General features: G+C 35.1%; 1 protein-coding gene, 1 long non-coding RNA gene and 1 other non-coding gene across 3 annotated transcripts; all 3 read right to left on the bottom strand.

The window, feature by feature from the left end:
* Positions 1 to 2,634: 2,634 nt before the first annotated feature.
* Positions 2,635 to 2,715, bottom strand: TRNAL-CAA (transfer RNA leucine (anticodon CAA)). The gene has a single exon. It is a non-coding gene; the product is annotated as a tRNA-Leu (tRNA).
* Positions 2,716 to 7,131: 4,416 nt separating this feature from the next.
* Positions 7,132 to 8,227, bottom strand: LOC148209173 (uncharacterized). The gene is made up of 2 exons (XR_015787326.1): positions 8,002 to 8,227; positions 7,132 to 7,630 (listed from the first exon to the last, which is right to left on the bottom strand). It is a non-coding gene; the product is annotated as an uncharacterized LOC148209173 (long non-coding RNA).
* A 1,285-nt stretch (positions 8,228 to 9,512) lies between these two features.
* On the bottom strand, positions 9,513 to 11,453 carry LOC148209172 (uncharacterized). The gene is made up of 2 exons (XM_088117435.1): positions 10,380 to 11,453; positions 9,513 to 10,280 (listed from the first exon to the last, which is right to left on the bottom strand). Exons 1-2 carry the CDS (start codon positions 11,451 to 11,453, stop codon positions 9,513 to 9,515), a joined length of 1,842 nt encoding a protein of 613 aa, XP_087973561.1.
* Positions 11,454 to 13,339: the final 1,886 nt, after the last annotated feature.

Here is a 13,339-nt window from a genome sequence, read left to right as displayed (position 1 = left end):
ACTATCAAAACAAATAAAATGAATCTTATGTCAGACTTATTCAACAAACAAAACACAAAATGGAATTCTCCATACAAAATGAACATTGTCTACTTGTTGATTAACCCTAGCCTTGCAATAATTATAATATAAATTCCTTACGATAAGAATGCGGCAGTGTAAAAACATAATGGGTCTAATCAAAATCATTTGATAGAAGTGAATCTGCTCGAACTATTTGAGTATTTGTTAGTCATTCAACATCCATAAGCTCAATAAATATGTGAGTTCTCCTTTCAAAAATAATAGTTTGAGTTTCAAAATAATTAGCTATCCTACCAATGTTTTCAGTTGTTTTCTCATAGATGACCTCCATGTTATCCAAAGACTTAGTCACAGTTCCAACTAATTTATCTCACTCTTTACATTTTTTTTTGATAATTTTTTAAAGAATCAAATTGATTTTGAAGACTTGAATAAGGATCATCCATAGACAGAATCTATATCCTCAACCTTTATCTGGGGCCTAGCTACATTCTCAGGTGGTTGCGACAGATAACAATCACTGAAGTCATCCCACATCCATGACTTATCTCCATGTCTACTTTCTCAATCTTTCTTGGTGCATCAGCTCCTAAGCCATTAGCTCGATCTTTGCCTAATATTATTACCATCTCATCTAAGTATGGAAAAGACTTGTTTCACAACTCTTTTGCAATAGGCTGACTCTACAACAAAGATTATGTAACGTAATATTAATAATTAAATGATATTATATGGAATCTAATAAAATAAAAAATATCATATTTAATTACGTACATTGACCCAATCATCAAATACATCTTTCGAACAATCAATCACTTCTCTCGTTCATTCCAACCAAAACCACTACAATTTGGCCTTAACATTTTATACAATTGTGTTATATTGCTTCTTCAATAATTTCACTCTTGATTCTATACGAGGTTGAGCTTTCACCTCACATCTAGTTAACTTTGACTTCATCATTTTCTCTATTTATTGTATATAACCTGATTTAAATGCTCCATTATCACAACGATATTGGCTTGAATTTGCCAACTCCAATAGACATTCAACCAACTTCTCATCATTTTCTTTAATTCAAACACGTTTCTTGTTGGAATTCCATTTAGATTGATCATTGTCTTCCATGTCTATAAGTTGTATAGTAATTAATATTTAAATAAAATACTAACATTGAAATTCTATATTGATTACCATATGTAAAGTAACACGTTAAAATCTATATAAAACACAATTAAATAAACAAAACAAATTAGAATAACAAATATTTTAATAATTAGCTTAGTTATAAAAGATAATAATTAACAATAATAACATAACAACTAATAAAAATATCTCAGTTAATGAATTAAAGAGGAAAAATCTAAAAATATAAATACTTACTTGCTCATCCTTAATCTCCATTCATCACACATCTTTTGTGCTAACTTATTTCGTCAAGCATTCCAATCATTCGATGTCTCCAAATAAGTGATAGGGTCTAATTCAGTTTCATCGAATGAATTATGAACCAACTCATCTTCTATTGGATCGATAAGAATTTCCTATTTAATTAAGTTGTGGAGCAAACAACAGGCAGTAAGTATTACACAGTAAAATGACTTTGATATGAGAATAGTCCATCTTCCTTTAAGATGGCCAAAGGCCCTCTCAATTACATTCCTTCCATAATAATGCTTCATGTTGAAAAATTCATCCAGTGATGTTGGTAAATGATTTTGTCGCCATTCATTTAAATGATAACGTTGTCCTCTATATGGTTTTAAAAATCTCTCTTCATTTGTATACCTAGCATCACATAAGTAATAAAATCCTACAAACTCAAGGGACTAATTAGATAAATTATAATTCAAGACATATTAATCTATACATCATGAGAAAATCCAAATTATTCAAGTAGTTAATTACTACCTTTGGAACTTTCAATCCATTTCTCATTGATATAGCATCTCTTAAACCTCTAGAATCACTACAACAAATTCGATTTTGAATGCAATGCCCGTCATTAAAAGGAAACAATGACGGTCAGATGACCGTCATCTATGCTAGTGTGTTTGTTTCTTTTTCAATGACGTAGGACATGACAAGCAATATCCGTCATGAAATGTTTTGTTTTCATGACGGACAACACCCGTCATGAAAGGGTAACTATGACGGGCAATGACCGACATCTTTACGAGTGTCCTTGTTTCTTTTCATCTTTCATGGCGGTTGTAGACACCGTATTTGGTTCAGCTCTCTTTCGTTAAAAAAAAAATCATTATTTATTTTACTAAATTTTGTTTAATTGTTTTTGGTAAAAATAATATAAGTATACTTTATTATAAATTTTAATTAAATTTTTTTTTAAAATAGATTTTATTCAGAAAAAAAATTGTTTTATTTATTATTATTATTTAGGTTTTTATTTTAATAAACAGTTTGTTGTTTACCCTTTGATTTTTTTCCTCGTCAAAAAGTTCACATATGGCTTTCTCTCATTCATCTTCTCCCATTTTTTCCTCTCATTCATCTTCTCCCATTTTTTTCTCTAATCCTTTTTTGACTCACACTTGTTATCGTTGCCTGCCGAACTTATTCCTTCCAATTCAACGGGCATTCTCAACATTATGCCTTGAAGAGGACTCGAACCTCCACGCTCTTTAGCACGAGATTTTGAGTCTCGCGTGTCTACCATTTCACCACCAAGGCATCTTGAAATTCTGTGCCTATTTAAGAGAGGGAACACAACACACAGAGGGGAGAAAAGAAAACCAAAGTGCAAAGAGAAAAGGGAGAGAGTTTGGTTTTGGATATTCTCTAGAAAATCCACCTACCCATTAAAAGCCTTTTTTTTCTTTTCTTTTTCTTCCATTCTCCCTCTACAGCCCCAGCACCTCAGTGGCAGCACCTCCGAACGCGACAGAACGATCTGACGAGCTCAAAAACCTCTGGCAACCTCCATACATTCCTCCATCACGACCAAGAAAAGGCGGGTCTACAAAAAAGAAGAAGATTTTGTTTCAACAAAATACTTATTTAAAAAAAAAAGAACGTCTTTCTAATCACAAACTTTTTTTTTAAGGTAAAATCGTTTTGAAAAAGATTAGGAAGAGAAATAGTTTTTTTAAGGAAAGAAATGTTTGGATTTTTATGTTTAGATTTTAAGAGTTTTTTATCCCACCTTTAAAATCTAAGAACAAAGTTTTTAAAAAAAGAAAACAAATTTGAACGCAAATTTTTTTTTAAAGAAAAAGGAAATAACAGATTTTGATTTGATTCTGTTTTATGTTTTAAAAATGTTTTTTTAATGCAAAATAGATAATTTTCTTTTTATCAAATAAAAGAATTTTTTAAAAATAAATCTCTTTTAAAAATAAATAAAAGATTTTGGTTTGAAATTTTGTTTGATTTTTATTTGATTTAGTAAAAACTAAAGTTTAAAGGAAAAAATTTATTTTAAAAGAAAGTTTAAAAATAAGGTTCTAGGAAAGCAAATAAAATATCCAAAGGATTTTTTTTTTAAGTTAATAAATCTCAAATCATAGAGTAAGTAAAGTTTGTTTTTGAAATATTCAAAGGACTACCTCCCTAGATTGTTTCTGTCCAACATAATTAAATGTGAAAGCAGCAGTTCATGTAGAGTTAAGAAAGTCTGCACCAACTAGAAACATGAAATACATAGAATAAAACAATGTTCAAAATAATTTAAGAGGTAGTAACCATTCAATTGTTAATTAGAGTGTTATACTTTTACATACAATTTCATAGTAAGCCTTCAAGAATTTTAGAACTCAAGATGCTTGGAAATAAGTAGGCGCAGAAAAAATGCATTTCAATATGAACTCTTTTTCATGTACACAAGGCATTGGTTATGAGTCTCAAGTTGAAGAAATGATATTGTATTCCTACTGTCGATGCGGAATAAATTCGTCTTCTTCTATAGGAAAGAGATATCATCGACAAATAAGGAAAGAACATAGAATATAAACATAACGTAAGTATATAAATATAAACAATTAATACAAACAATATATAAAAGGAAATTCAACGTATTTGTATAAACATAACAACAATTGGAGGAACTTACTCCATTAATTCGAGATAACACTAAGAGCCCAAATAACTTCACTAAAAAATTAAAAATGGGTATAAAGAAAGCTGAAGAAAAAGCTTACCCTCCATTTCTAACGAACATAAAACGGAGCAATGAACTTCTTTTGGACCCTATTTTTCAGAAAAAGAAAAATGCATAAGACAATGTTAATAGACAAGGTAAACTATCTTAAGAAGAATGACACTAGAAGTTTAGATGATGCCCTCTTAGATCTAACATCTCTCATTTTCAAGAACAATAGCTGTAATTATCTTTTGATGGCTTCTACATTGAAGTTCACTTGTATTTTTTGTATTTCCTTTTTTACTTTAATTCTGAAAGCGATTCTTCTAGGGAGATTAAAAACTATCAGACAGCAGTATTATGGCCATGGGAGGAGATCCTTGGTTCTGATGCAATAATAAGGCAATAGCTGGAGGATAGAGTATTTTTCGATGAAACTGAGATCGAGAATTTGTTGGATTTTTAACAGTGAAAGAAAGTGAAACTTGAAGATATTGAGAAAACCGTTGAGTATACAAATTTAACATCCGGATATTAAATTTGTATATTAAGAATTTGAAACTTATTTTACATTTGTAACAATTTCATTATTTATTTCATGAAGTTGTTTTTGTTTCAATTTTGTGTTATGTAACTTTATTTTGTTAAAGTTACATGTTGTTAAACTTGAAGTTATACTTCAAATGAGAAGTTTTTCTTCATGTTGTTAAAGTTGAACTTAATTCTTGTGTGAGGAGTTTCATGTTTAAACAACTATATATAGTTGTGATTTTCTTCATTTTGACATATCCAAGCATACCACAATTGGGTATTCTCCTCCTCCCACAAGAATTCTCTCTTCTTTTGAGTTGTTCTTCTTGTTTATGTTGAGAGCAAGTATATAAGAGTTCTGCCAGATCCGAGTAGTTCGAGGTTGCAGTTCTACCGGAGTTAGTCGTTGTATCCTGCTGAGACGATCGCTGTAGTCTGCTAGCAACTTGTGCAGAGCGAATAATTGTCTTCAGGTCAGTGCTATTGAAGCGTGCCTCGACTATTTTTTTTATCAAGTTTTGGTGTTCATCAAGTTGTTCAAATTTATATCGTTTGTAGCCAGTTACGTTGTAATCTGTTTGTCAGTATTACACAGTTCATATATACAGCGTATATTTACCCAACAGAATTCTGAGCGAAGATGCTAAAGATAACCGAACTCTAGTATAAAGGATAGTTCCATACCGTAGCAAGCTAATGCGCCTCCTAATAAGAGTATTGCTATGGCAAAAAAATCTATATATACTACCTGCACATTAGTAAGATAGTCAAGAAAAGGAAACATGAAGTTAATACTAAGCTAGAACACCACGTGAAATATATTTTTTGTCATAGAGATATTAAGATGGTCACTCGATTTGATGCATTAAGAGTATCACAGCAAATGCCAATGTTAAAACAAAGACAATCACAATCACCTATAAATAAACAAGCAAGGATTAGATTGGTCATTTGAACTTAATATCTTTATAATAAATTAGCATCCATTTAAACAAAACCAGAGTAGTTGCTAAAAAGAACACCCTATCATGTATAAGTATTACTAAATTTCGGCGGCTTCCAACGGGAGGCATGATGGGAAAAAAATCTGCTACTTCTATCGGAGGAATAAGCAGAAAATAACTGATAAATTTAAAAAAAAAGCAACAAAATAAAGAAACACAAGAATTAACATGGAAAAACTCCAAATCAAAGAAAAAACCACGACCCACAAGGGAAAATTCACTATGTGAAAAATTATTACAATCACACAGATTTCTCTCCCCGACCTCAATTATACAAAGCACTAGCACATACCGCTCAGTTAACTAGAGCTGGTATACTAGGCTTAAAGTATTTCAATTGGGATGATTAAAACCTAAGTCCATGAGCTCCTTTTATAGTAGTTGGATCACACCTCCAATTTGTACTTTTCCGATGTGGGACAACTTTCAGCATATGGAGACCATCATTGTATTCTTCCAATGTGGGACAACTTTCATTCCAATATTTTACCAGAAGCCAATAAATTCCACCTTGGCAAGATATTGAAAGTTCATAGCTTCTACTACACTCATTGTCTTCACCGACAATCACAATTCTCAATTCAGAGAACTATAGCCTACTCCACCATAAAAGTAGATCACTTGGAATGTCGCCAGCTTCCAAGATTTTTCTTCCTTGTCACATGTCGATAAATTCTGTTGAGATTTATGGTACAACTTCCACCTACTTGGTTCACTTGGAAGTTCTTCAGCCATCGACATAACTTCCACCACACACACCTTGCATAACCGTCAAGTCAATGTCCATGTGTAAACTTGTGGAACCGCTAACATCACATCCTCCATCATGGTAAAGCAGACATACCATGAGGATGAATTCTCTCTCTCTTCAAAGGAACTAATCATCGTCTCCCCTGATGACAGAAACACTATCAGTATCTGGCCCAAAGCCCTTTAACGAACCAGCTCTTTTGGGACAATCTTTCTTCATGTGCTCAGACTGTCTGCATCCCCAACAACAAGCTTTCTTTTGTTCGGAGTCTTTCTTCTTTTTCCAATTACTAGCTACCAGTGCCGAATCTTCATGTGAAGTACGTATTTCACTCTTCAGTCTTCTTTCCTCTAACAACAGTTTACTAGTAGCCTCGGCAAAATTCAAAGTATCATTCTCATACATCAAGATCGACTTCATGTGTTCATAAAAAGGTGGAAGTGATAAGATGAGCCTGAGTGCTTTATCTCCGTCATCTATCTTCATTTCGATCGCCTCCAGCTCAAGATGATGCTGTTGAAATTACTCAGATGATCTGAAATTTCCGTACCTTCTTCTATTCACAGCATGTGAAATTCCTCCTTTAGGTACAGCTGATTTGAGATGCCCTTTGCCTGATACAAACTTAAATCTGTTATACCACTTTATGGGAAAAAAATCTCCTACTTCTACCACAGAATAAGCAGAAAATAACTGAGAAATTTAAAGAAAGTAATAAAATAAAGAAACACAAGAATTAACATGGAAAAACTGCAAATCGGAGAAAAAAACCACGGCTCACAAGGAAAAATCCACTATGTGAAAAATTATTACAATCACACAGATTTCTCTCCCCGACCCCCATTACACAAAACACTATTTCAAAACAAATACCGCTCAATTAACTAGAACTGGTATGCCAAGCTTAAAGTATTTCAATTGGGTTTAACCCAAGTCCATGAACTCCTTTTATAGTAGTTGGATCACACCTTCTCCTTCTACTTTTTCGATGTGGGACAACTTCTAGCACATGGGACCATCCTTGTATTCTTCCAATGTGGGATAACTTCTATTCCAATATTTGGCCAAAACTCAACAAGGTAGTCGTGTTCGAAGCCACCTCTTACTCCAATCTGTATTTGATGAACTTGGTTTACAGGATATCCTCTCCAAGAAGCCCTCCTCGAAACTTCTCTCTTCGTCCTCACCATCTTCACTATCTGGCTGGTGGCATAGGTCAACCTTATAAATTTTTTCCACAAAATCATAAGCAACCCCTTTCAAATAAGACAACAATAAATTGGAATAGAAATCTAAGGCCGTGGTGGATAGGGAAGAAATCTAATAGGGCATAGAAGAAATTATTTTAGTTTCATATAATTATGAGTTTCATTTTAACTTCTTGCCAAGTGAGGCATTTTAACTTCTTATCTTCCTCTTTTGTTCTTGAGCTCATCATACTTGTGAAATTTCTTTACATTCAAGATGCTGCAACTAAAATAAGACTTGACCAAAAAGAGAGATTTGAAAAAGAAGAAACTCTTCTACAAAGCACTACAAATTAATTCATTCAAATTTCAGATGGCTAATGATAAAAGGAAATCACCACCTACCAGCATGGGGTCGTCGTCGTTAGCACTGTCGTTCCTACCGTCAGAGTTGCCATCGATCGTCGCTCGGAATGCCGTAAGTCACGTCGTCGTGAGGGTCGCAGGTCGCGTGAGTAAGAGGGGCAGAGAATAATGGGTAACAAATAAAATTGGGGAATTAAGTTAGGGTAAAAATAGCTGAGGCTTCTAATGTGGAGCAAGACCTGACATGAATAGTAAAGAATCAAGGTCAGGCTTGGCCCAACATTGAAACAAGAATTTAATTTTAAGCGTGTTTCTTTCCTATCCGTCATTATTTTCTCCATGTTTTTGTTTTCGACCGATTAAAAGTGTAATTTGTTGTAGTGAATCTGAATCTGATCCTTCCCACCCAGGCAAGACGTAAATAAATTCCATATTTTGGCTACGAATAGACTGCATATTTGTGGCTATTTAATTCTATCAATGACGTTAACATTCACTTAAGTATATGTCTTATCTAATTCTCCAAATCAATTCTGAAAAAACAAAAAGAATTGTTTTACCCCATTTGAATAAGTATCAAATAACAATAAATATTTAGTTTAGCACTACGATTTCATACCTCAAACCATCTCCACCTTTAATCTAATGAACTAGCAAGTACAAGATTCGGTTTTTTGAGTAGGCACTCATGTAGGTGCAATATTGGATTAAGAACTTGATTAAAGTACCTACTAACTATTTTACCCGGCCTTAGGAAATGTCTATGCATCATGTGCAATGATGTGTAAAAATATCACCACTATTTCCTCTACCGCAATACGTTTACTTGCATTTAACTTACCTACTGTTTTGAGCATATGACAAAGTATACTAAACGTTCTTCTATTCATACGAGTATTCTCAAAACATGCTAAATCATTCTCATGGATCAACCTATGGAGATTGATTTGCCTAACATGTATTCTAAGAAATGTACTTTGACCTCTTACATACATACCTACGAACAAATTAACACAAACACAGTAGTAGTCATCAGTTCCAAAGAAAGATGATCCATATCCGCAAAGAATATAAATATATTTTTCATGCATAAGCTTCTAAATATTAACAACATTTTCTTTCAAATAAAATATCAACACACATTAAAAAAAATGCAATATATTATCAGTTCCTAAGAAAGATGATCCATATCTGCAAAGAATATAAATATATTTTTCATGCATAAACTTCTAAATATTAACAATATTTTCTTTAAAATAAAATATCAACACACATTAAAAAAAATTGCAATAGATTGAAAAAATAGTGAACTCTAAAAAATAAAAAATGTAAGAAACTGCAGAAAATAAAAATAAAATACAATACAATAAGAAAATAAGAAAATTAATATGCAGAAAATTAAAAGTAAAAATCAAAATAGCAGAAAAATAGAAATAAGAAAATGTAGAAATGGTTAAAAATGCGGAAATTTCAGAAAATTAAAAGGCAAAACAAACATGACTCACCAAACACAGAAAAATCATCCATGAAAATCTCTACCGTGCTTTCTATCATGTCTGAAAAATAGCGGTCATGCATCTCTGGAAGGCAGCAGGAGCATTACAAAGACCGAACAACATTCTCCAGAACGCAAATGTCCCATAGGGACACGTGAACGTGGTCTTTTCTTGGTCCTCCGGAGCTATAGTAATCTGGTTGTAACTAGAATACCCATCGAGGAAACAATAGCATTCTTTCCCTGCAAGACGATCAAGCATTTGGTCAATAAAGGGTAATGGAAAATGGTCTTTTCGAGTTACCTTGTTTAACCGACGGTAGTCCATACACACTCTCCAACCAGTCACCGTTCTAGTTGGGATCAACTCGTTGTCGTCGTTTGTAATCACCGTCATACCACCCTTCTTGGGAATGCATTGAACCGGGCTAACCCAGCTGCTATCCGAGATGGGGTAGATCACTCCAGCATCTAACCATTTTATGATTTCCTTTTTGACCACCTCTTTCATTTTCGGGTTAAGCCTCATTTGGCATTCGATAGAATTGGTGGCTCCTTCCTCCAGGATGATTTTGTGCATGCAAAATGTAGGGCTAATTCCTCTTATGTCCGCTATGGTCCATCCAATAGCCCTCTTGTACTTTGATAAAACCTGCAAAAGCAAAGATTCATGTTCATTAGACAAATATGAAGAAATGATGACGGGCAAAGTATCGTTTAAACCCAAATAAGCATATTTTAAATGAGAAGGTAGGGGTTTCTTTTCCAATTCTGGAGGTTCAATGATGGAAGGTTGCAAGGCCTTTAAATCCGCTATTGTCGGCTGCAAAAACTCAAAACGCTCAAATTGGGGCAAAATTGCGCCAGGCGCAATTTTGGATTCTTTTTCTGCGGCCTCCAAATCTGCTTCCAAGTCTTCCACCATCATTTGCTGGAGTTCCTCCATGATTGCTCTTATTGTAGAGCACTCCTCGACTTTATCCGGGAGACGCATCGCATCGAGGACATTGAAGGTTACCTGCTCATCATTGACCTTCATCGTGATCTCTCCTTTCCTAACATTGAAAACTGTATCTCTAGTTGCTAAGAATGGCCTCCCAAGAATGATCGGCACCTCAAGATCTGCTTTACAGTCCAAAATTATGAAATCGGCGGGAAAAATAAACTTATCAACTTTAACAAGCACATCTTCTATTTTTCCTTCCGGTTTCTTTATGGATCTATCAGCTAGTTGTAAAGTGACAGTAGTGGGACAAGCTTCTCCTATATTTAACTCTTTAAAGACAGAAAGAGGCATAAGATTAATGCTTGCTCCTAAGTCACACAATGCTCTTCCTAGGTTTTTACCTCCTATTGAGCAAGGAATAGTAAAACTACCTGGGTCCTTACATTTAACAGGCAATGGATTCCCTAGAGCATCACTACTACACTTTGTCAAGGCTACCGTCTCATGTTCACCTAACTTCTTACGCCTAGATATGATGTCTTTTAAAAACTTAGTGTAGTTAGGCATTTGTTCTAAAGCATCTATGAGAGGTATATTGATATGCAACTGTTTTAGAATCTCAAAGAACTTCTTAAAATGACTATCCTGATTCTTTTTAACTAGCCTTTGGGTGAAAGGTGGAGGAATCTTAATATTACCTACCTGTGGAGTAGTGCTGGGCACTACTTGCTTACCTTTATCCGCCTTCTTACCTTTTTCTTCTGAACTTACAGGTTCTGCTTTCTCTTCTTGTTGTGGATTGGAGGTGGATGCAGGAACAGGTGTAACTACATCAGTTCCTTCGTCTGGAAGTGATGGTCCTTCATAACTTAATCCACTTCTCGTGATAACCGCCTTACAGTGCTTCTTTCCCTCACGATCTCGCTTCGGGTTTTCTGTGTGTCCAGGCAATGTACCTTGGGGTCTAGATTTTTGGTCATTTGCAATCTGTCCCACTTGCATCCAGCTTCTTATCGCAGCATCAGTTCTTGGCATGAACTCTTTCATCATGGTCTCCAAACTTGTGTTGCTACCACTTTGCTGGGTAGTATTTTGACCTCTTTGCTGATTGTATTGTTGAGGTTGCGACGCCGGTTGAGTTGGAAAACCAGGAGGAGTGTATTTTTGCTTGTATTATTGAGCGGGTGCTTGTGCACTGCTACTAGCTACTCCTTGGTTACTCCAGGAAAAGTTTGGATGGTGCCTCCACCCAAGGTTGTAAGTGTTTGAATACGGGTTGAAATTCCGCTGGGCACCTTGACCTACATAGAAAATAGACGCTGGATTAGCTGGACAGTTCTCATACAAGTGGTTATTACCACAATAGACACAAGATATATCTGAAATTTGTAAAATAGGAGAGGGTTCAGGTATCGCCGAAGTGACGGTTTTGGTTTCCTTCTCCATTGTCAACTGCTTTAACATTTGGTTCATAGCCGCCATTTGGGCTTGCATTGAAGCTACTGTGTCTAACTCAAAGATTCCAACTGATACTTGCTTCTTTGGTAATGACCTTCCTATTTCCCCTTGGTCATTAATATCTGTCATCTTATTCAAGATATAAACGATCTCATTTACCGGCTTCTCTAACAACGAGCCATTGGCTGCAGTGTTCAACATCATCATTGATGAACGATCCAATCCTCTATAGAATTGTTCAATCTGCACACATGCCGGCAATCCATGGCTCGAGCATCTTCTAAGTAACTCCTTAAAACGCTCTCAAGCTTCTTGAACTGCTTCGTTCTCCTTCTATCTAAAAGACACAATGTCCTCTCGAAGGTCTGCGTTCCTGGTCAAAGTGTGGTACTTTGCCAAAAATTTCTCCGTCAGTTCTGCCCATGTGTTGATAGAATTTGGTTCTAACGCGTTTAGCCAAGTCCTTGCACCATCCCTAAGAGAAAAAGGAAACATTTTTAATCTTAGTGCATCCTCAGAGACACCAGGAAGTTGAAATGCATTAGCTATTTCAATAAAGGATTTGAGATGGGAGTAAGGATCTTCGTTAGTCAATCCTCCGAACTGGCCCATCGTCTGTAACATCTGGAACATGACTAGCTTGAGCTCGAATTGTGCGGCTTGGGGTAAAGGATCATTTATCCCTGAATTTAGGTTGTGGAACGCATGAGTCACATAATTCCGCATGGCTACATTTCAATTATCTGCTAGAAGGATCGGATTAGGAATTTCTCCTGCTCGGTTTGCTGCTCCTTCACCTGCCACATCTCCATTCACAGGTGGATTTTGTGGCGATGGAGGATCTTGTGCATGTCTATTCATCTCGATGGTCTCTTCTTCTTCAACTTCTTTCTTTTTTTACTTTCTTTCTCTTTTCTCAACCTCTGTTCACGTCTTCTCCTCTTAAGAGTTCTTTCAATCTCTGGATCAAAAGTCAACCAACCAGACCCTGTGCTCATACACAACCCCCTTAAAGGTTAGATATAACAATTAAGTCCAATGACAGAGGTATGCAACAATCACACATGAAACAATTCACTTGAAAAGAATATGATTTGAAAACTTAAGTCCCCAGCAATGGCGCCAAAAACTTGTTGGGATTTTCTCTACCTTTAAAAAGATTAGAGACTCCTTCAAGTGCACACGGTCACAAGTAATACTCGGAAGTAATCCAAGGTCGAATCCTCAGGGACTTGTTGCTTTTCAAAATCAAGTAATGCAGTGAAATGGTTCAAATATGCAATTGTGATTTACGAAGAAAAATGTGATGAAATGTTGTCGTTTGAGGTTTTAACTAACAATCAATTTAATGAAACTCAACCTCGTCGTCTCCTACCTTAATTTAGATGCAAAACATGGAAAACACACTATGTTGGGAAAAAGCACCAGGCGCAATTCCTGGCTTTTCTTGGAATTTGAGTTCTACTCTTTCACTACTG

This window comes from Momordica charantia, assembly GCF_013281855.1.
Source record: "Momordica charantia cultivar OHB3-1 chromosome 9 unlocalized genomic scaffold, Mcharantia_2.0 BLBB01000009.1, whole genome shotgun sequence".
Taxonomy (NCBI): domain Eukaryota; kingdom Viridiplantae; phylum Streptophyta; class Magnoliopsida; order Cucurbitales; family Cucurbitaceae; genus Momordica; species Momordica charantia.
Note: the sequence above shows the minus strand (reverse complement) of the source record. Positions and strands in the feature narration are given on the sequence as shown.

Bases quoted from the DNA above. Each gene is read 5' to 3' on its own strand.
- LOC148209172 (XM_088117435.1), bottom strand. From the start codon at position 11,453: ATGATGAAAGAGTTCATGCCAAGAACTGATGCTGCGATAAGAAGCTGG. The intron at 10,281-10,379 runs GTGGAAGACTTG...GAGTTTTTGCAG, and splicing joins AGGAACTCCAGCAAATGATG to CCGACAATAGCGGATTTAAA.